The sequence below is a fragment of the Pseudophryne corroboree genome, chromosome 7 (assembly GCF_028390025.1).
Source record: "Pseudophryne corroboree isolate aPseCor3 chromosome 7, aPseCor3.hap2, whole genome shotgun sequence".
Lineage (NCBI taxonomy): Eukaryota > Metazoa > Chordata > Amphibia > Anura > Myobatrachidae > Pseudophryne > Pseudophryne corroboree.
Window position 1 is genome coordinate 26,785,690 of NC_086450.1, and position 24,549 is coordinate 26,810,238.

The 24,549-nt window shown below is 48.8% G+C and overlaps 1 protein-coding gene across 3 annotated transcripts in view; it reads right to left on the reverse strand.

Moving 5' to 3' along the window:
- The window catches only part of FAIM (Fas apoptotic inhibitory molecule), a 67,761-nt gene that overhangs the window by 21,856 nt on the left and 21,356 nt on the right, over window positions 1–24,549 (reverse strand). For 2 of the 3 annotated variants that reach the window (XM_063932806.1, XM_063932808.1), the window contains exon 2: window positions 6,394–6,520. In XM_063932806.1, the coding sequence (XP_063788876.1) occupies window positions 6,394–6,504 (111 nt within the window). In that variant the 5' untranslated portion in view covers window positions 6,505–6,520. Of the gene's footprint in view, window positions 1–6,393; window positions 6,521–7,828; window positions 8,004–24,549 lie in introns of those variants that run through there. The other variant, XM_063932807.1, reaches the window with a different exon arrangement.

Below are 24,549 nucleotides of genomic sequence, written 5' to 3' on the forward strand. Positions count from 1 at the left end.
ACGCCTGGCTGAAGCCAGGGCCAACAGCATTACCACTTTCCATGTGAGATATATTAAGTCCACAGTGGTGAGTGGTTCAAACCAATGTGATTTTAGGAACCCCAAAACTACATTGAGATCCCAAGGTGCCACTGGAGGCACAAAAGGAGGCTGTATATGCAGTACCCCCTTGACAAACGTCTGAACTTCAGGAACTGAAGCCAGTTCTTTCTGGAAGAAAATCGACAGGGCCGAAAATTTGAACCTTAATGGACCCTAATTTTAGGCCCATAGACAGTCCTGTTTGCAGGAAATGCAGGAAACGACCCAGTTGAAATTCCTCTGTAGGGGCCTTCCTTCCCTCGCACCACGCAACATATTTACGCCAAATACGGTGATAATGCTGTACGGTTACATCCTTCCTGGCTTTGATCAGGGTAGGGATGACTTCATCCGGAATGCCTTTTTCCTTCAGGATCCGGCGTTCAACCGCCATGCCGTCAAACGCAGCCGCGGTAAGTCTTGGAACAGACAGGGTCCCTGCTGGAGCAGGTCCCTTCTTAGAGGTAGAGGCCACGGGTCCTCTGTGAGCATCTCTTGAAGTTCCGGGTACCAAGTCCTTCTTGGCCAATCCGGAGCCACGAGTATAGTCCTTACTCCTCTCCTTCTTATGATTCTCAGTACCTTGGGTATGAGAGGCAGAGGAGGGAACACATACACTGACTGGTACACCCACGGTGTTATCAGAGCGTCCACAGCTATTGCCTGAGTGTCCCTTGACCTGGCGCAATACCTGTCTAGTTTTTTGTTGAGGCGGGACGCCATCATGTCCACCTTTGGTTTTTCCCAACGGTTCACAATCATGTGGAAGACTTCTGGGTGAAGTCCCCACTCTCCCGGGTGGAGGTCGTGTCTGCTGAGGAAGTCTGCTTCCCAGTTGTCCACTCCCGGAATGAACACTGCTGACAGTGCTATCACATGATTTTCCGCCCAGCGAAGAATCCTTGCAGCTTCTGCCATTGCTCTCCTGCTTCTTGTGCCGCCCTGTCTGTTTACGTGGGCGACTGCCGTGATGTTGTCTGACTGGATCAGCACCGGCTGACCTTGAAGCAGAGGTCTTGCTAGGCTTAGAGCATTGTAGATGGTCCTTAGCTCCAGGATATTTATGTGAAGTGATGTCTCCAGGCTTGACCACAAGCCCTGGAAATTTCTTCCCTGTGTGACTGCTCCCCAGCCTCTCAGGCTGGCATCCGTGGTCACCAGGACCCAGTCCTGAATGCCGAATCTGCGGCCCTCTAGAAGATGAGCACTCTGCAACCACCACAGGAGAGACACCCTTGTCCTTGGTGACAAGATTATCCGCTGATGCATCTGAAGATGCGACCCGGACCATTTGTCTAGCAGATCCCACTGGAAGGTTCTTGCGTGGAATCTGCCGAATGGGATTGCTTCGTAAGAAGCCACCATTTTTCCCAGGACCCTTGTGCACTGATGCACTGACACTTGGCCTGGTTTTAGGAGATTTCTGACTAGCTCGGATAACTCCCTGGCTTTCTCCTCCGGGAGAAACACCTTTTTCTGGACTGTGTCCAGGATCATCCCTAGGAATAGAAGGCGTGTCGTCGGGATCAGCTGCGATTTTGGAATATTGAGAATCCAACCGTGCTGTCGCAGCACTATCTGAGATAGTGCTACCCCGACTTCCAACTGTTCCCTGGATCTTGCCCTTATCAGGAGATCGTCCAAGTAAGGGATAACTAAAACTCCCTTCCTTCGAAGGAGTATCATCATTTCGGCCATTACCTTGGTAAAGACCCGGGGTGCCGTGGACAATCCAAACGGCAGCGTCTGAAACTGATAGTGACAGTTCTGTACCACAAACCTGAGGTACCCTTGGTGAGAAGGGTAAATTGGGACATGTAGGTAAGCATCTTTGATGTCCAGAGACACCATATAGTCCCCTTCTTCCAGGTTTGCAATCACTGCTCTGAGTGACTCCATCTTGAATTTGAACCTTTGTATGTAAGTGTTCAAGGATTTTAGATTTAAAATTGGTCTCACCGAGCCGTCCGGCTTCGGTACCACAAATAGTGTGGAATAGTACCCCTTTCCCTGTTGTAGGAGGGGTACCTTGATTATCACCTGCTGGGAATACAGCTTGTGAATGGCTTCCAATACTGCCTCCCTGTCTGAGGGAGACGTCGGTAAAGCAGACTTTAGAAAACGGCGAGGGGGATACGTCTCGAATTCCAATTTGTACCCCTGAGATACCACCTGAAGGATCCAGGGGTCCACTTGCGAGTGGGCCCACTGCGCACTGAACTTCTTGAGACGGGCCCCCACCGTGCCTGAGTCCGCTTGTAAAGCCCCAGTGTCATGCTGAAGACTTTGCGGAGGCGGGAGAGGGCTTTTGTTCCTGGGAACTGGCTGTTTGCTGCAGCCTTTTTCCTCTCCCTCTGCCACGGGGCAGAAATGAGGCGCCTTTTGCCCGCTTGCCCTTATGGGGCCGAAAGGACTGCGCCTGATAATACGGCGTCTTCTTAGGTTGAGAAGCTACCTGGGGTAAAAATGTGGATTTTCCAGCAGTTGCCGTGGCTACCAGGTCTGATAGACCTACCCCAAATAACTCCTCCCCCTTATAAGGCAATATTTCCATGTGCCTTTTAGAATCCGCATCACCTGACCACTGCCGCGTCCATAAACCGCGCTAACTCTTGATGCCAGTCGGCAAATATCCCTCTGTTCATCACGCATATATAAAAATGCATCTTTTAAATGCTCTATAGTCAGTAATATACTGTCCCTATCTAGGGTATCAATATTTTCAGTCAGGGAATCCGACCACGCCACGCCCGCACTGCACATCCAGGCTGAGGCGATTGCTGGTCGCAGTATAACACCCGTGTCAGTGTATATACATTTTAGGATATTCTCCAGCTTTCTATCGGCAGGTTCCTTTAGGGCGGCCGTATCAGGAGAGGGTAGTGCTACCTGTTTAGACAAGCGTGTGAGCGCTTTATCCACCCTAGGGGGTGTTTCCCAACGTGCCCTATCCTCTGGCGGGAAAGGGTATGATGCCAATAACCTTTTAGGAATTATCAGTTTTTTATCGGGGGAAACCCACGCCTCATCACACACTTCATTTAATTCCTCGGATACAGGAAAAACTACAGGCAGTTTTTTCTCACCAAACATAATACCCTTTTTAGTGGTACTTGTATTATCAGAGATATGCAATACATTTTTCATTGCTTCAATCATGTAACGTGTGGCCCTAGTGGAAGTCACGTTTGTCTCCTCATCATCGACACTGGAGTCAGTATCCGTGTCTGTGTCTGCCATTTGAGGTAACGGGCGTTTTAAAGCCCCTGATGGCGTTTGAGACCCCTGGACAGGCACAAGCTGAGTAGCCGGCTGTCTCATGTCGTCAACTGTCTTTCGTAAAGAGCTGACACTGTCACGCAATTCCTTCCATAAGCTCATCCACTCAGGTGTCGACTCCCTAGGGGGTGACAACTCTATAATAGGCAATTGCTCCGCCTCCATCTCATTTTCCTCCTCAAACATGTCGACACAATCGTACCGACACACCGCGCACACACAGGGAATGCTCTGATAGAGGACAGGACCCCACTAGCCCTTTGGGGAGACAGAGGGAGAGTATGCCAGCACACACCAGAGCGCTATATATATATATATATATATATATACAGGAATACCACTATAAAATGTGCTTTTCCCTTTATAGCTGCTGTTATTATTAGAACTGCGCCAAGTTAGTGCCCCCCTCTCTTTTTTACCCTTTTCTGTAGTGCAGGACTGCAGGGGAGAGTCAGGGAGACGTCCTTCCAGCGGAGCTGTGATGGAAAATGGCGCCCGTGTGCTGAGGAGATAGGCTCCGCCCCCTTCTCGGTGGCCTTTTCTCCCGCTTTTTGGTGAGTTCTGGCAGGGGTTAAAATACATCCATATAGCCCTGGGGGGTTATATGTGGTGTATTTTTGCCAGCCAAGGTGTTTACATTGCTGCTCAGGGCGCCCCCCCCTAGCGCCCTGCACCCTCAGTGACCGAAGTGTGAAGTGTGCCTGAGTAACGATGGCGCACAGCTGCAGTGCTGTGCGCTACCTTGTTGAAGACTGAGGTCTTCTGCCGCCGATTTTTCCGGACCTCTTCTTGCTTCTGGCTCTGTAAGGGGGCCGGCGGCGCGGCTCTGGGACCGAGCTCCGAGGCTGGGCCTGTGTTCGGTCCCTCTGGAGCTAATGGTGTCCAGTAGCCTAAGAAGCCCATGCTGGCTGCAAGCAGGCAGGTTCGTTTCTTCTCCCCTTAGTCCCTCGATGCAGTGAGCCTGTTGCCAGCAGGTCTCACTGAAAATAAAAAACCTAAAACTAAACTTTCACTAAGAAGCTCAGGAGAGCCCCTAGTGTGCACCCTTCTCGGCCGAGCACAAAAATCTAACTGAGGCTTGGAGGAGGGTCATAGGGGGAGGAGCCAGTGCACACCAGGTAGTCCTAAAGCTTTACTTTTGTGCCCAGTCTCCTGCGGAGCCGCTATTCCCCATGGTCCTTACGGAGTTCCCAGCATCCACTAGGACGTCAGAGAAATATTATTACATTGAATGAGGGATCACTTATTTTCGCTCATTTCGCCTACATTATAGTACTTGTGAACATTGATGTTCCTTGAATATGGACGCTTGCTCTCGCTTTTCTCTCTTTTTTTAAGTATATAATAATAAAAGTTATGTTTTAATAAATTCATCATTACAAATTTTCAAGTGTGCCCTGGAAAAGGCCTATAGTTGCTTTTTTGTCCTTTTCTCTTCAAAAGACCATACCTGTTTTATAGTTGTCATAACTATTTTTCTGGGAGCACTACCAACCATTTGCTGAATTAATTATCATAGTAGGCTTGTATGTTGGTTTTGACTATATTTGTTAATCACTGAATCATAATTGTCATATCCTGTGCAGATTTATATCTTTTGGTTAAGACATTTATTAGACGGCTGCTTTGCCAAACTGCTTGTTTTATGGCGGATTTCTGTACGGTTTGTAAACTGTGCAAATTACCAAAGGTGAAGCAGCACATCATACTTTACTTCAAAGCTCCAGAATTTTTATATAAATTAATATAATATACAAATATATTATATTAATTTATTTTTTTAGACCCGATTCCGAGACAATACAGCATGCTGGAAATTGTAGTGCCACAGTGTGGAGTATAAATGGTGCCCCCATCATGAAACAACAAGTGCTGCCCCTATCAAAAATAAATGATTTTCCCTATTTACAGTATAATTGCCTCTGTAGTAAAATAAGAAATATTGGCTCCTTCATAAATGCAGTATTTCTCTTTCATCCACTAGGGGACGCTGGAATTTGCCCCATAATGAATAAGTCAGCCTGGTCTCACTAACAAACACTGTTTTCCTGTTCTGACCTTCCAGACGGCTGCACCCGCGCACACTCTCGCCTGCCAGAGCCGTGTCTACGGAAATCCGCCCGTTTCTGGCAGTTTGACACATTGCAGGCCACCATATTGTGACTGTGGCTGATTTCTTACCCATCTCGTGGATCGGGGCTGCCGACTTGCGAGCAGGTCACTGACTGAGGACAGTCACAGCCTACAACGGTCTCAGTCGCCACCCACACTATATATGCTGACGCTACAGGGAGGCTGAGAGTGGTCTCTTAGAGGGGGACCGGTGAATGAGCCGATCCGAGATGTACGTAAACCAGCGGGTTAGTATACATCTCTGAATCATGGGGGTGATTTAGATCTGATCGCTGGGCTGCTAACTTTGCTGTCCTGCAATCAGATAGTCGCCGCCCAAGGGGGAGTGTAAATTCGCTGTGTAAGTGTGCGATCCGATGTATACGCTGAGCTGCTAATATCCACTGTGTGCGATCTCTGCGCAGCCCAGGACTTACTCCGACAGTGCGATGAGAAGAGGCTGATCGGGGCCGGAGCTGACATCAGACACCCTCCCTGAATACACTTGGGAACGCCTGCGTTTTTCCGGACACTCCTTGTAAACGCTCAGTTACCACCCACAAGCGGCCTCTTCTTGTCAATCACCTTGCGAACGCCCGTGTAAATTACATTTTCGCACCATCCCGTCGCTGACCGGCGATTCCAGTTGTTGTGTGCCGCAGTGCATGCGCAGTCTATTGCTGATCGGCCGCTGTGTGAAAACAGCAGTGATCAAGCCTGAATCCCCCCCCCAGGACCACTGTAACTACAATGATTAAATACCCAGACACTAAAGCCTGCTCTCCACCCTCGCCCTGGGCATCAGCGACACACAGGTGGAGGAGCATCTTTTGCACAGAATATTATTTCACAGCAACATTTCCTTCCCATCCCGTATCACCTGCAGGCGGCTAAACCGTTTCCCCAGCGCAGCGATATTACCTTCCCGTCCACGTACACAACCCGCTTGCCCGACGTGGTCCCATGTTCAAACTCGATCTTATGGATGCCGTCACTGAGCGCGACCTCCCACACAGCCACCAGGTCGCTCATTTTCTCCAGCCGGGATCTGCAGAGGTGACAGGGAGACAGACATGAGAATGGTGTAATGGTCGCAGATTACAGTAATAACGGGATAATAGCAGGCAGATTACAGCAGGAGACGGATTAGGTGTGTGGGGTGACTCAGTACATTCCACGCAGCTCGCCGGGTTACTTTCTCCACCGCTGCCTGGGACAGAGCCATGGGAATGTGGATACAGGAAGGAGCACATTACAGGGGGAAAGATCCCGGGATGTACATCACAGACACGGCTACGCGGCAGCCCTGGAGCCGGCAATGCGTTACCTGACTTCATCTTCGTACAGCGCGAACTCCTCGCAAGCTGCCATACCCTCTAATCCGGACAGCAGGAGGGAGAGAGAAAGCAGAGCAAGTATTGATGTACAGTCTGTCTAGTGCCTGGAGCTACAACCTGGGTGTTATATAGGGTAATACAGACGCAGTATGTAACACGTTACAGACGTTATATTGTCATTGTGCGACACTGGACTTTGGGAGGGGGGGGGATTCAGACTTGATCTCTGGGCGCTAACTTTGCTGTCCTGCGATCAGATAGTCGCCGCCCAAGGGGGAGTGTATATGCGCAGTGTAAGTGTGCGATCCCATGTATACGCCGAGCTGCTAAAATCCAGTGTGTGCGCCACCCAGGACTCACTCCTACAGTGCGATGAGAACGGGCTGATCGGGGCCGGAGCTGACGTCACACACCCTCCCTGAAAACGCTTGGGAACGGCTGCGTTTTTCTAGACACTCCCAGTAAACGGTCAGTTGCCACCCACAAACGGCCTCCTCCTGTCAATCACCTTGTGAACGCCCGTGCGATCAGATTTTTCGCACCATACTGTGGCTGACCGGCGATGCCCTTTGTTGCTGTCCGACTCGTGTGCGCATTGCGGTGCATACGTATGCGCAGTTAGTATCTGATCGCCCGCTGTGTGAAAAGGTCTGAATCCCCCCCTTTGTCCCTTTTATGTAAAGTTTCATTATGTTTAGTTTTTATTTCTCTAAAGAATTGTGCACGAGAAAGGTGACACAGCCGGAGTCTAGTACAGGCAGGAAATGGTCATCACCGTGGTTACAGACACTTTTCCCAGCACCAGTTTCATTACAGTCCTGATATATCTACATTTGATGATACTATTGCCCAACTCTACCGTCCTCTATTATTGTACATTTAAACCAACATATTCATCTTTATTGATGGAACAACACGATTGCAGACGGACATTTTTTTTTTTTTATATTCCTAAAAACACCCTGACGTGGTTGGATATTTATTAATGTGCCAGTAATACGGGTCTGGGGATCGCTCACCCACTGCATTATCCGCCTCTCTCTAACGAAGGAACAATAACACTCCCATTGCTGAGGGACAAATGTCTGATAACAGTGTAACAGTATCACGCTGCCTTGGTCGCTTCCCGAGTGCTCGCAGACGTCGCTGATCTCTCCAACGACTCGCAGATTATAGAATTTACAACGCAACACTCTTACCACCAGGAATACTGAAAGAAACAGATATAAATTCTAACGTATCATTTTATTTTCTAAACTACGGATAAATGTAACAACAATCTTACTTTGTATTGTAAATGTACATTAAGGCTGGGGCCACACATAGCGGCAACCTCTCTGCCACTGAGCACATACATACACACATAACACATAGCAAGAGCTTCCTCCAGGGTAAGGGAAGTGGCACTGAGCACATACAGCACATAGGTCACAGTAATGGGAGTGGCACTGAGCACATACATACATAACATATAGCAAGAGCTTCCTCCAGGGTAAGGGAAGTGGCACTGAGCACATACATACATACATACATAACATATAGCAAGAGCTTCCTCCAGGGTAAGGGAAGTGGCACTGAGTACATACATACATACATACATACATACATACATACATACATACATACATCAAGAGCTTCCTCCAGGGTAAGGGAAGTGGCACTGAGCACATACATACATACATACATAACATATAGCAAGAGCTTCCTCCAGGGTAAGGGAAGTGGCACTGAGCACATACATACATACATAACAACATATAGCAAGAGCTTCCTCCAGGGTAAGGGAAGTGGCACTGAGCACATACAGCATTACAGCACATAGGTCCACAGTAATGGGAGTGGCACTGAGCACATACATACATACATACATACATACATACATACATGACAACACATACATCCAGAATAAGGGAAGTGTTACTGAGCACATGAATAAACAAATACAAGCCATACTGAGAATTGCCTCCAGAGTCAGGGAAGTAGTACTGAGCACATACAGTATTATAACCCATACTGAGAATTGCCTCCACCAGAGTAAGGGATGTGGCACTGAGCTCATTATTATGACCCATACTGAGAATTGCCTTCAGAGTAAGGGAAGTGACACTGAGCACATACAGTATTATGACACATACTGAGAATTGCCCCCAGAGTAACGGATGTGGCACTGAGCACATACAGTATTATGACACATACTGAGCATTGCCCCCAGAGTAAGGTATGTGGCACTGAGCACATACAGTATTATGACACATACTGAGAATTGCCCCAAGAGTAACGGATGTGGCACTGAGCACATACAGTATTATGACACATACTGAGAATTGCCCCCAGAGTAACGGATGTGGCACTGAGCACATACAGTATTATGACACATACTGAGAATTGCCCCCAGAGTAACGGATGTGGCACTGAGCACATACAGTATTATGACACATACTGAGAATTGCCCCCAGAGTAACGGATGTGGCACTGAGCACATACAGTATTATGACACATACTGAGAATTGCCCCCAGAGTAAGAGACGTGGCACTGAGCACATACAGTATTATGACACATACTGAGAATTGCCCCCAGAGTAAGAGACGTGGCACTGAGCACATACAGTATTATGACACATACTGAGAATTGCCCCCAGAGTAAGAGACGTGGCACTGAGCACATAATTAGTGAGGACAAGGTACACTACGATCTATGAATTGCACAGCACATAGACACGTATGTAATAGTACAGGTGTGGAAGCCACGCAGGTAATTTCCCCACCACCCCAGACAATTATGCTGATACATTATGTATCCGAGTTCTCCACACATTTTCATTTGTTGGTTCTGCTCATTTAGGCAGAACCAGCTTTACTTCATGTCAAAGATTATATTAAGTTTTAAGTGACTACCTGTATATCCATCTATTGTACGTCAGGATGGGGAAGTGATTCTATGTAGGGTGTGTGAAAGACGGGGTAGAGATATAATATAGATGGGTACATGATGTATATCATATGGGGGAATGATGGGGGTAGTGATATGCTACTTAGATAGGAAATATATGTGGAAGTTATAGGATATACAGGGGTACTGGGAGTGAGAGGAATGATATCACATGGGTGTAATAAGAGATAGGGGGGTACTTGGATGAAAGTGGATGAAATCACATATCACTGTGTAAATAAGAGTAATAATATGATGGATGGGGGGGAAATGGGAGAGGAGTAGATGATATCATATGGTGTTTAAGGAAAAGAATATAATAGGCGGGGGGGGGGGAGTAATAACACAGTGGGAGATGATATCACATGGTGTATGGGGGTAATGATATGATAGAGGGGGGGGCAATAACACAGTGGGAGATGACATCACATGGTGAATGGGGGTAATGATGTGATAGAGAGGGGGGAGTAATAACACAGTAGGAGATGATACCACATGGTGTATGGGGGTAATGATGTGATAGAGAGGGGGAGTAATAACACAGTAGGAGATGATACCACATGGTGTATGGGGGTAATAATATGATAGAGAGGGGGAGTAATAACACAGTGGGAGAAGATACCACATGGTGTATGGGGGTAATGATATGATAGAGAGGGGGGGGGGTAATAACACAGTAGGAGATGATACCACATGGTGTATGGGGGTAATGATGTGATAGAGAGGGGGAGTAATAATACAGTGGGAGATAATACCACATGGTGTATGGGGGTAATGATATGATAGAGAGGGGGGTAATAACAGTGGGAGATGATACCACATGGTGCATGGGGGTAATGGTATGAGAGGGGGAGTAATAACACAGTGGGAGGTGACATCACATGGTGTATGGGGGCAATGATATGATAGAGAGGGGGAGTAATAACACAGTGGGAGATGATATCACATGGTGTATGGGGGTAATGATGTGAGGGGGAGTAATAACACAGTGGGAGAAGATACCACATGGTGTATGGGGGTAATGATATGATAGAGACGGGGAGTAATAACACAGTAGGAGATGATACCACATGGTGTATGGGGGTAATGATATGATAGAGACGGGGAGTAATAACACAGTAGGAGATGATACCACATGGTGTATGGGGGTAATGATGTGATAGAGAGGGGGGAGTAATAACACAGTAGGAGATGATACCACATGGTGTATGGGGGTAATGATGTCATAGAGAGGGGGAGTAATAACACAGTAGGAGATGATACCACATGGTGTATGGGGGTAATAATATGATAGAGACGGGGAGTAATAACACAGTAGGAGATGATACCACATGGTGTATGGGGGTAATGATGTGATAGAGAGGGGGGAGTAATAATAAGATTTTACTTACCGATAAATCTATTTCTCGTAGTCCGTAGTGGATGCTGGGGACTCCGTCAGGACCATGGGGGAATAGCGGCTCCGCAGGAGACAGGGCACAAAAATAAAGCTTTAGGATCAGGTGGTGTGCACTGGCTCCTCCCCCTATGACCCTCCTCCAAGCCTCAGTTAGGATACTGTGCCCGGACGAGCGTACACAATAAGGAAGGATATTGAATCCCGGGTAAGACTCACACCAGCCACACCAATCACACCGTACAACTTGTGATCTGAACCCAGTTAACAGTATGACAAACGTAGGAGCCTCTGAACAGACGGCTCCCAACAATAACAACCCGATTTTTTTGTAACAATAACTATGTACAAGTATTGCAGACAATCCGCACTTGGGATGGGCGCCCAGCATCCACTACGGACTATGAGAAATAGAATTATCGGTAAGTAAATTCTTATTTTCTCTAACGTCCTAAGTGGATGCTGGGGACTCCGTAAGGACCATGGGGATTATACCAAAGCTCCCAAACGGGCGGGAGAGTGCGGATGACTCTGCAGCACCGAATGAGAGAACTCCAGGTCCTCTTTAGCCAGGGTATCAAATTTGTAGAATTTTACAAACGTGTTCTCCCCCGACCACGTAGCTGCTCGGCAGAGTTGTAATGCCGAGCCCCCCCGGGCAGCCGCCCAGGATGAGCCCACTTTCCTTGTGGAATGGGCCTTGACAGATTTTGGTTGTGGCAAGCCTGCCACAGAATGTGCAAGTTGAATTGTGCTACAAATCCAACGAGCAATCGTCTGCTTAGAAGCAGGAGCACCCAGCTTGTTGGGTGCATACAATATAAACAGCGAGTCAGACTTTCTGACTCCAGCCGTTCTTGAAATATATATTTTCAATGCCCGGACCACGTCCAACAACTTGGAATCCTCCAAATCGTTAGTAGCCGCAGGCACCACAATAGGCTGGTTCAGGTGAAACGCTGACACCACCTTAGGCAGAAAATGAGGACGCGTCCGCAGTTCTGCCCTGTCCGAATGGAAAATCAGATATGGGCTCTTATATGATAAAGCCGCTAATTCTGATACTCTCCTGGCTGAAGCCAGGGCCAGTAGCATGGTTACTTTCCATGTAAGATATTTCAACTCCACCGATTTGAGTGGCTCAAACCAATGGGATTTGAGAAAATCCAAAACTACATTAAGATCCCACGGTGCCACTGGGGGCACAAACGGGGGCTGTATATGTAGTACTCATTTTACAAAAGTCTGGACTTCAGGAACTGAAGCCAATTCTTTCTGGAAGAAAATCGACAGGGCCGAAATTTGAACCTTAATGGACCCCAATTTGAGGCCCATAGACAATCCTGTTTGCAGGAAATGTAGGAATCGACCCAGTTGAAATTCCTCCGTGGGGGCCTTCCTGGCCTCACACCACGCAACATATTTTCTCCAAATGCGGTGATAATGTTGTGCAGTCACCTCCTTCCTGGCTTTTACCAGTGTAGGAATGACCTCTTCCGGAATGCCTTTTTCCCTTAGAATTCGGCGTTCAACCGCCATGCCGTCAAACGCAGCCGCGGTAAGTCTTGGAATAGACACGGTCCCTGCTGAAGCAGGTCCCGTCTAAGAGGTAGAGGCCACGGATCCTCCGTGAGCATCTCTTGAAGTTCCGGGTACCAAGTTCTTATTGGCCAATCCGGAGCCACGAGTATCGTTCTTACTCCCCTTTGCCGTATAATTCTCAGTACTTTTGGTATGAGAGGCAGAGGAGGGAACACATACACTGACTGGAACACCCACGGTGTTACCAGAGCGTCCACAGCTATTGCCTGAGGGTCTCTTGACCTGGCGCAATACCTGTCCAGTTTTTTGTTGAGGCGGGACGCCATCATATCCACCTTTGGTTTTTCCCAACGGTTCACAATCATGTGGAAGACTTCTGGATGAAGTCCCCACTCTCCCGGGTGTAGATCGTGTCTGCTGAGGAAGTCTGCTTCCCAGTTGTCCACTCCTGGAATGAACACTGCTGACAGTGCTATCACATGATCTTCCGCCCAGCGAAGAATCCTTGCAGCTTCTGCCATTGCTGTCCTGCTTCTTGTGCCGCCCTGTCTGTTTACGTGGGCGACTGCCGTGATGTTGTCCGACTGGATCAACACCGGCTGACCCTGAAGCAGGGGTTTTGCCAGACTTAGAGCATTGTAAATCGCTCTTAGCTCCAGTATATTTATGTGAAAAGACATCTCCAGGCTTGACCATACTCCCTGGAAGTTTCTTCCCTGTGTGACCGCTCCCCAGCCTCTCAGACTGGCATCCGTGGTCACCAGGACCCAGTCCTGTATGCCGAATCTGCGGCCCTCTAACAGATGAGCACTCTGCAACCACCACAGAAGAGACACCCTTGTCCGTGGTGATAAGGTTATCCGCTGGTGCATCTGCAGATGCGATCCGGACCATTTGTCCAACAGATCCCACTGAAAAGTTCGTGCGTGGAATCTGCCGAATGGAATCGCTTCGTAAGAAGCCACCATCTTTCCCAGGACTCTTGTGCATTGATGCACAGACACTTTTCCTGGTTTTAGGAGGTTCCTGACAAGTTTGGATAACTCCTTGGCTTTCTCCTCCGGAAGAAACACCTTTTTCTGAACCGTGTCCAGAATCATTCCCAGGAACAGTAGACGTGTTGTCGGTGTCAACTGAGATTTTGGAAAATTCAGAATCCACCCGTGTTGTTGCAGCACTAATTGGGTTAGTGCTACTCCGTCCTCCAGCTGTTCTCTGGACCTTGCCCTTATCAGGAGATCGTCCAAGTAAGGGATAATTAATACGCCTCTTCTTCGAAGAAGAATCATCATTTCGGCCATTACCTTGCCGTGGACAATCCAAACGGCAGCGTCTGAAACTGATAATGACAGTTTTGCACCACGAACCTGAGGTACCCTTGATGTGAAGGGCAAATTGGGACATGCAGGTAAGCATCCTTTATGTCCAGGGACACCATAAAGTCCCCTTCTTCCAGATTCGCTATCACTGCTCTGAGTGACTCCATCTTGAATTTGAATTTCTGTATGTACAGGTTCAAAGATTTCAGATTTAGAATAGGTCTTACCGAGCCGTCCGGCTTCGGTACCACAAATAGCGTGGAGTAATACCCTTTTCCTTGTTGTAGGAGGGGTACCTTGACTATCACCTGCTGAGAAAACAGCTTGTGAATGGCTTCCAATACCGTCGCCCTGTCTGAGGGAGACGTTGGCAAAGCAGACTTTAGGAACCGGCGAGGGGGAGACTTCTCGAATTCCAACCTGTAACCCTGAGATACTACCTGCAGGATCCAGGGGTCCACCTGTGAGCAAGCCCACTGTGCGCTGAAATTCTTGAGTCGACCCCCCACCGCTCCTGAGTCCGCTTGTAAAGCCCCAGCGTCATGCTGAGGGCTTTGCAGAACCCTGGGAGGGCTTCTGTTCCTGGGCAGGGGCTGCTTGCTGTCCTCTCTTACCCCTTCCTCTGCCCCGGGGCAGATATGACTGTCCTTTTGCCCGCTTGTTCTTATAGGACCGAAAGGACTGCGGCTGAAAAGACGGTGTCTTTTTCTGTTGGGAGGGGGTCTGAGGTAAAAAGGTGGATTTTCCGGCAGTTGCCGTGGCCACCAGATCCGATAGACCGACGCCAAATAATTCCTCCCCTTTATACGGCAATACTTCCATATGTCGTTTAGAATCCGCATCACCTGACCACTGTCGCGTCCATAAACTTCTTCTGGCAGATATGGACATCGCATTTACTCTCGATGCCAGAGTGCAAATATCCCTCTGAGCATCTCGCATATAAAGAAAAGCATCCTTTAATTGCTCTATAGTCAATAAAATACTGTCCCTATCCAGGGTATCAATATTTTCAGTCAGGGAATCCGACCAGACCACCCCAGCACTGCACATCCAGGCTGAGGCGATGGCTGGTCGCAGTATAACACCAGTATGTGTGTATATACTTTTTAGGGTAGTTTCCAGCCTCCTATCAGCTGGATCCTTGAGGGCGGCCGTATCAGGAGACGGTAACGCCACTTGTTTTGATAAGCGTGTGAGCGCCTTATCCACCCTAGGGGGTGTTTCCCAGCGCGCCCTAACCTCTGGCGGGAAAGGGTATAATGCCAATAACTTTTTTGAAATTAGCACTTTTCTATCTGGGTTAACCCACGCTTCATCACATACATCATTCAATTCCTCTGATTCAGGAAAAACTACAGGTAGTTTTTTCACCCCCCACATAATACCCCTTTTTGTGGTACTTGCAGTATCAGAGATATGCAAAGCCTCCTTCATTGCCGTGATCATATAACGTGTGGCCCTACTTGAAAATACGTTTGTTTCTTCACCGTCGACACTAGATTCAGTGTCCGTGTCTGGGTCTGTGTCGACCGACTGAGGTAAAGGGCGTTTTACAGCCCCTGACGGTGTCTGAGACGCCTGGGCAGGTACCAACTGGTTTTCCGGCCGTCTCATGTCGTCAACTGATTTTTGTAATGTGCTGACATTATCACGTAATTCCATAAACAAAGCCATCCATTCCGGTGTCGACTCCCTGGGGGGTGACATCACCATTATCGGCAATTGCTCTGCCTCCACACCAACATCGTCCTCATACATGTCGACACACACGTACCGACACACAGCAGACACACAGGGAATGCTCTTATCGAAGACAGGACCCCACTAGCCCTTTGGGGAGACAGAGGGAGAGTTTGCCAGCACACACCCAAGCGCTATAATATATATGGGAACAACCTTATATAAGTGTTGTACCCTTATAGCAGCTTAAATATATAAAATATCGCCAAAAAAAGTGCCCCCCCTCTCTGTTTTACCCTGTTTCTGTAGTGCAGTGCAGGGGAGAGTCCTGGGAGCCTTCCTCACAGCGGAGCTGAGCAGGAAAATGGCGCTGTTTGCTGAGGAGAATAAGCCCCGCCCCCTATTCCGGCAGGCTTTTCTCCCGGAGTTTGAGATATCTGGCATGGGTTTAATACATCCATATAGCCTCAAGGGCTATATGTGATGTATTTTTTTAGCCATAAAAGGTATTATACATTGCTGCCCAGGGCGCCCCCAGCAGCGCCCTGCACCCTCCGTGACCTATGGTGTGAAGTGTGCGACAACAATGGCGCACAGCTGCAGTGCTGTGCGCTACCTTCATGAAGACTTCTGCCGCCGGTTTCTGGACCTTCAATAGTCTGCTTAGAAGCAGGAGCACCCAGCTTGTTGGGTGCATACAGGATAAACAGCGAGGCAGATTTCCTGACTCCAGCCGTCCTGGAAACATATATTTTCAGGGCCCTGACAACGTCTAGCAACTTGGAGTCCTCCAAGTCCCTAGTAGCCGCAGGCACCACAAATAGGTTGGTTCAGGTGAAAACGCTGAAACCACCTTAGGGAGAAACTGAGGACGAGTCCTCAATTCCGCCCTGTCCGAATGGAAAATCAGATAAGGGCTTTTTCAGGATAAAGCCGCCAATTCTGACACGCGCCTGGCCCAGGCCAGGGCCAACAGCATGACCACTTTCCATGTGAGATATTTTAACTCCACAGATTTAAGTGGTTCAAACCAATGTGACTTTTGGAACCCAAAACTACATTGAGATCCCAAAGTGCCACTGGAGGCACAAAAGGAGGCTGTATATGCAGTACCCCTTTTACAAACGTCTGAACTTCAGGGACTGAAGCTAGTTCTTTTTGGAAGAAAATTGACAGGGCCGAAATTTGAACCTTAATGGACCCCAATTCCAGGCCCATAGACACTCCTGTTTGCAGGAAATGTAGGAATCGACCCAGTTGAATTTCCTCCGTCAGGCCTTACTGGCCTCGCACCACGCAACATATTTTCGCCAATTGCGGTGATAATGTTTTTGCGGTTACATCCTTCCTGGCTTTGATCAGGATAGGGATGACTTCATCCGGAATGCCTTTTTTCCTTCAGGATCCGGCGTTCAACCGCCATGCCGTCAAACGCAGCCGCGGTAAGTCTTGGAACAAACAGGGTCCTTGCTGGAGCAGGTCCCTTCTTAGAGGTAGAGGCCACGGATCCTCCGTGAGCATCTCTTGAAGTTCCGGTTACCAAGTCCTTCTTGGCCAATCCGGAACCACGAATATAGTGCTTACTCCTCTCCATCTTATCAATCTCAGTACCTTGGGTATGAGAGGCAGAGGAGGGAACACATACCCTGACTGGTACACCCACGGTGTTACCAGAGCGTCTACAGCTTATTGCCTGAGGGTCCCTGGACCTGGCGCAATACCTGTCGAGTTTTTAATCATGTGGAAGACTTCTGGGTGAAGTCCCCACTCTCCCGGGTGGAGGTCGTGCTGAGGAAGTCTGCTTCCCAGTTGTCCACTCCCGGAATGAATACTGCTGACAGTGCTATCACATGATTTTCCGCCCAGCGAAGAATCCTTGCAGCTTCTGCCATTGCCCTCCTGCTTCTTGTGCCACCCTGTCTGTTTACGTGGGTGACTGCCGTGATGTTGTCCGACTGGATCAACACCGGCTGACATTGAAGCAGAGGTCTTGCTAAGCTTAGAGCATTGTAAATGTCCCTTAGCTTCAGGATATTTATGTGAAGTGATGTCTCCAGGCTTGACCATAAGCCCTGGATAATCCTTCCCTGTGTGACTGCTCCCCAGCCTCGCAGGCTGGCATCCGTGGTCACCAGGACCCAGTCCTGAATGCCTAATCTGCGGCCCTCTAGAAGATGAGCACTCTGCAACCACCACAGGAGGGACACCCTTGTCCTTGGTGACAGGGTTATCCGCTGATGCATCTGAAGATGCGACCCGGACCATTTGTCCAGCAGGTCCCACTGGAAAGTTCTTGCGTGGAATCTGCCGAATGGGATTGCTTCGTAGGAAGCCACCATTTTACACAGAACCCTTGTGCATTGATGCACTGAGACTTGGCTCGGTTTTAGGAGGTTCCTGACTAGCTCGGATAACTCCCTAGCTTTCTCCTCCGGGAGAAACACCTTTTTCTGGACTGTGTCCAGGATCATCCCTAGGAACAGAAGACACGTCGTCGGAACCAGCTGCGATTTTGGAATATTGAGAATCCAATCGTGCTGCCGCAACACTACCTGAGATAGTGCTACACCGACCTCCAACTGTTCCCTGGATCTTACCCTTATCAGGGAATTGTCCAAGTAAGGGATAACTAAAATTCCCTTCCTTCGAAGGAATATCATCATTTCGGCCATTACCTTGGTAAAGACCCGGGGTGCCGTGGACCATCCATACGGCAGCGTCTGAACTGATAGTGACAGTTCTGTACCATAAACCTGAGGTACCCTTGGTGAGAAGGGTAAATTTTGACATGAAGGTAAGCATCCTTGATGTCCCGAGACATCATGTAGTCCCCTTCTTCCAGGTTCGCAATCACTGCTCTGAGTGACTCAATCTTGAATTTGAACCTCTGTATGTAAGTGTTCAAAGATTTTAGATTTCGAATCGGTCTCACCGAGCCGTCCGGCTTCGGTACCACAACAGTGTGGAATAATACCCCGTTCCCTGTTGCAGGAGGGGTATCTTGATTATCACCTGCTGGGAATACAGCTTATGAATGGCTTCCAAAACTGTCTCCCTGTCAGAAGGAGACATCGGTAAAGCCGACTTTAGGAAACGGCGAGGGGGAGACGTCTCGAATTCTAATTTGTACCCCTGAGATATCACCTGAAGGATCCAGGGGTCTACTTGCGAGTGAGCCCACTGCGCGCTGAAATTCATTGAGACGGGCCCCCCACCGTGCCCGATTCTGCTTGTAAAGCCCCAGCGTATACTGAGGGCTTGGCAGAGGCGGGAGAGGGTTTCTGTTCCTGGGAACTGGCTGATTTCTGCAGCCTTTTTCCTCTCCCTCTGTCACGGGGCAGAAATGAGGAACCTTTTGCCCGCTTGTCCACGAAAAGACTGCGCCTGATAATACGGCGTCTTCTCATGTTGAGAGGCGACCTGGGGTACAAACGTGGATTTCCCAGCTGTTGCCATGGCCACCAGGTCTGAAAGACCGACCCCAAATAACTCCTCCCCTTAATAAAGCAATACTTCCAAATGCCGTTTGGAATACGCATCACCTGACCACTGACGTGTCCATAACCCTCTACTGGTAGAAATGGACAACGCACTTAGACTTGATGCCAGTCGGCAAATATTCCGCTGTGCATCACGCATATATAGAAATGCATCTTTTAAATGCTCTATAGGCAAAAATATACTGTCCCTATCTAGGGTATCAATATTTTCAGTCAGGGAATCCGACCACGCCAACCCAGCACTGCACATCCAGGCTGAGGCGATTGCTGGTCGCAGTATAACACCAGTATGTGTGTAAATACCTTTTAGGATACCCTCCTGCTTTCTATCAGCAGGATCCTTAAGGGTGGCCATCTCAGGCGAGGGTAGAGCCCTTACAAGCGTGTGAGCGCTTTATCCACCCTAGGGGGTGTTTCCCAACGCACCCTAACCTCTGGCGGGAAAGGATATAATGCCAATAACATTTTAGAAATTATCAGTTGTTATCGGGGGAAACCCACGCATTATCACACACCTCATTTAATTTCTCAGATTCAGGAAAACTACAGGTAGTTTTTCCTCACTGAACATAATACCCCTTTTTGGTGGTACTCGTATTATCAGAAATGTGTAAAACATTTTTCATTGCCTCAATCATGTAACGTGTGGCCCTACTGGAAGTCACATTTGTCTCTTCACCGTCGACACTGGAGTCAGTATCCGTGTCGGCGTCTATATCTGCCATCTGAGGTAACGGGCGCTTTAGAGCCCCTGACGGCCTATGAGACGTCTGGACAGGCACAAGCTGAGTAGCCGGCTGTCTCATGTCAACCACTGTCTTTTATACAGAGCTGACACTGTCACGTAATTTCTTCCAACAGTTCATCCACTCAGATGTCGACCCCCTAGGGGGTGACATCACTATTACAGGCAATCTGCTCCGTCTCCACATTATTTTTCTCCTCATACATGTCGACACAAAAGTACCGACATACAGCACACACACAGGGAATGCTCTGATAGAGGACAGGACCCCACTAGCCCTGATCAGGATAGGGATGACTTCATCCGGAATGCCCTTTTTCCTTCAGGATCCGGCGTTCAACCGCCATGCCGTCGAACGCAGCCGCGGTAAGTCTTGGAACAGACAGGGTCCTTGCTGGAGCAGGTCCCTTCTTAGAGGTAGAGGCCACGGATCCTCCGTGAGCATCTCTTGAAGTTCCGGTTACCAAGTCCTTCTTGGCCAATCCGGAGCCACGAATATAGTGCTTACTCCTCACCATCTTATCAATCTCAGTACCTTGGGTATGAGAGGCAGAGGAGGAAACACATACACCGACTGGTACACCCACGGTGTTACCAGAGCGTCTACAGCTATTGCCTGAGGGTCCCTGGACCTGGCGCAATACCTGTCGAGTTTTTCCCAACGGTTTATAATCCTGTGGAAGACTTCTGGGTGAAGTCCCCACTCTCCCCGGGTGGAGGTCGTGCTGAGGAAGTCTGCTTCCCAGTTGTCCACTCCCGGAATGAATACTGCTGACAGTGCTATCCCATGATTTTCCGCCCAGCGAAGAATCCTTGCAGCTTCTGTCATTGCCCTTCTGCTTCTTGTGCCACCCTGTCTGTTTACGTGGGTGACTGCCGTGATGTTGTCCGACTGGATCAACACCGGCTGTCCTTGAAGCAAAGGTCTTGCTAAGCTTAGAGCATTGTAAATGTCCCTTAGCTTCAGGATATTTATGTGAAGTGATGTCTCCAGGCTTGACCATAAGTCCTGGATATTCCTTCCCTGTGTGACTGCTCCCCAGCCTCGCAGGCTGGCATCCGTGGTTACCAGGACCCAGTCCTGAATGCCGAATCTGCGGCCCTCTAGAAGATGAGCACTCTGCAACCACCACAGGAGGGACACCCTTGTCCTTGGTGACAGGGTTATCCGCTGATGCATCTGAAGATGCGACCCGGACCATTTGTCCAGCAGGTCCCACTGGAAAGTTCTTGCGTGGAATCTGCCGAATGGGATTGCTTCGTAGGAAGCCCCCATTTTACCCAGAACCCTTGTGCATTGATGCACTGAGACTTGGCTCGGTTTGAGGAGGTTCCTGACTAGCTCGGATAACTCCCTGGCTTTCTCCTCCGGGAGAAACACCTTTTTCTGGACTGTGTCCAGGATCATCCCTAGGAACAGAAGACACGTCGACGGAACCAGCTGCGATTTTGGAATATTGAGAATCCAATCGTGCTGCCGCAACACTATCTGAGATAGTGCTACACCGACCTCCAACTGTTCCCTGGATCTTACCCTTATCAGGGAATCGTCCAAGTAAGGGATAACTAAAATTCCCTTCCTCGAAGGAACATCATCATTTCGGCCATTACCTTGGTAAAGACCCGGGGTGCCGTGGACCATCCCTACGGCAGCGTCTGAACTGATAGTGACAGTTCTGTACCATAAACCTGAGGTACCCTTGGTGAGAAGGGTAAATTTTGACATGAAGGTAAGCATCCTTGATGTCCCGAGACATCATGTAGTCCCCTTCTTCCAGGTTCGCAATCACTGCTCTGAGTGACTCAATCTTGAATTTGAACCTCTGTATGTAAGTGTTCAAAGATTTTAGAATCGGTCTCACCGAGCCGTCTGGCTTCGGTACCACAATAGTGTGGAATAATACCCCGTTCCCTGTTGCAGGAGGGGTACCTTGATTATCACCTGCTGGGAATACAGCTTGTGAATGGCTTCCAAAACTGCCTCCCTGTCAGAGGGAGACGTCGGTAAAGTCGACTTTTGGAAACGGCGAGGGGGAGACGTCTCGAATTCCAATATGTACCCCTGAGATATTACCTGAAGGATCCAGGGGTCTACTTGCGAGTGAGCCCACTGCGCACTGAAATTCATTGAGAACGGGCCCCCACCGTGCCTGAGCTTGTAAAGCCCTAGCGTCATACTGAGTGCTTGGCAGAGGCTGGAAAGGGTTTCTGTTCCTGGGAACTGGCTGATCTCTGCAGCCTTTTTCCTCTCCCTCTGTCACGAGCAGAAAGAGGAACCTTTTGTCCGCTTGCCAACAAAGGACTGTGCCTGATAATACGGCGTCTTATTTTGAGAGGCGACCTGGGGTACAAACGTGGATTTCCCAGCTGTTGCCGTGGCCACCAGGTCTAAAAGACCGACCCCAAATGTCCCCTTTCAAAGGCAATACTTCCAAATGACGTTTGGAATCCGCATCACCTGACCATTTTACTGGTAGAATTGGACAACGCACTTATACTTGATGCCAGTCGGCAATTATTCCGCTGTGCATCATGCATATATAGAAATGCATCTTTTAAATGCTCTATAGGCAATAATATACTATCCTTATCTAGGATATCAATATTTCCAGTCAGGGAATCCGACCATGCCAACCCAGCACTGCACCTCCAGGCTGAGGCGATAGCTGGTCGCAGTATAACACCAGTATGTGTGTAAATACCTTTTTTTGGATACCCTCCTGCTTTCTATCAGCAGGATCCTTAAGGGCGGCCATCTCATGAGAGGGTAGAGCCCTTGTTCTTACAAGCGTGTGAGCGCCTTATCCCCCCTAGGGGGTGTTTCCCAATGCATCCTAACCTCTGGCGGGAAAGGGTATGCAGCCAATACTTTTTAAGAAATTATTAATTGTTATCGGGGGGAAACCCACGCATCATCACACATTTTATTTCTCAGATTCAGGAAAACTACAGGTAGTTTTTCCCTCACCGAACATAATACCCCTTTTTTGGTGGTACTCGTATTATCAGAAATGTATAAAACATTTTCCATTGTCTCAATCATGTAACGTGTGGCCCTACTGGAAATCACAGTTGTCTCTTCACCGTCGACACAGGAGTCAGTATCCGTGTCGGCGTCTGTATCTGCCATCTGCCTGACGGCCTATGAGACGTCTGGACAGGCACAAGCTGAGTAGCCGGCTGTCTCATGTCAACCACTGTTTTTTTATATAGAGCTGACACTGTCACGTAATTTTCAACAGTACATCCACTCAGGTGTCGACCCCCTAGGGGGTGACATCACTGTTACAGACACTCTGCTCCGCCTCCCCATCATTTTCCTCCTCATACATGTCGACACACACGTACCGACACCCAGCACACACACAGGGAATGCTCTGATAGAGGACAGGACCCACTTAGCCCTTTGGGGAGACAGAGGGAGAGTTTGCCAGCACACACCAGAGCGCTATATATGTATAGGGACAACCTTACAATAAGTGTCTATCCCTTATAGCTGTTTATATCTGTTATTTTGCCAAATAAGTGCCCCCCTCTCTTTTTTACCCTGTTTCTGTAGTTGCAGGGTGCAGGGGAGATTCTGGGAGCCTTCCTACCAGCGGAGCTGTGTGGGAAAAATGGCGCTGTGTGCTGAGGAGATAGGCCCCGCCCCCTTCACGGCGGGCTCTTCTCCCGCTTTTTACTGGAAAACTGGCAGGGGTTAAATACATCCATATAGCCCAGGAGCTATATGTGATGTATTTTTCGCCAACTAAGGTAAATTCATTGCTTCCCAGGACGCCCCCCCCCAGCGTCCTGCACCCTCAGCGACCGGAGTGTGAAGTGTGCTGAGAGCAATGGCGCACAGCTGCAGTGCTGTGCGCTACCTTATGAAGATAGGAAAGTCTTCTGCCGCCGATTTATGGACCTCTTCTTGCTTCAGCATCTGTAAGGGGGCCGGCGGCGCGGCTCCGGGACCCATCCATGGCTGGGCCTGTGATCGTCCCTCTGGAGCTAATGTCCAGTAGCCTAAGAAACCCAATCCACTCTGCATGCAGGTGAGTTCGTTTCTCTCCCCTAAGTCCCTCGATGCAGTGAGCCTGTTGCCAGCAGGTCTCACTGAAAATAAAAAACCTATTTAAACTTTTACTCTAAGCAGCTCAGGAGAGCCACCTAGATTGCACCCTTCTCGTTCGGGCACAAAATCTAACTGAGGCTTGGAGGAGGGTCATAGGGGGAGGAGCCAGTGCACACCAGCTAGTCCTAAAGCTTTTACTTTGTGCCCAGTCTCCTGCGGAGCCGCTATTCCCCATGGTCCTTTCGGAGTCCCCAGCATCCACTAGGACGTTAGAGAAAACACAGTGGGAGATGACATCACATGGTGTATGGGGGTAATGATATGATAGAGAGGGGGGGGGGGGTAATAGCACAGTAGGAGATGATACCACATGGTGTATGGGGGCAATGATATGATAGAGAGGGGGAGTAATAACAGTGAGAGATGATATCACATGGTGTATGGGGGTAATGATGTGATAGAGAGGGGGAGTAATAACACAGTGGGAGATGATATCACATGGTGTATGGGGGTAATGATATGATAGAGAGGGGGAGTAATAACAGTGGGAGATGATATCATATGGTGAA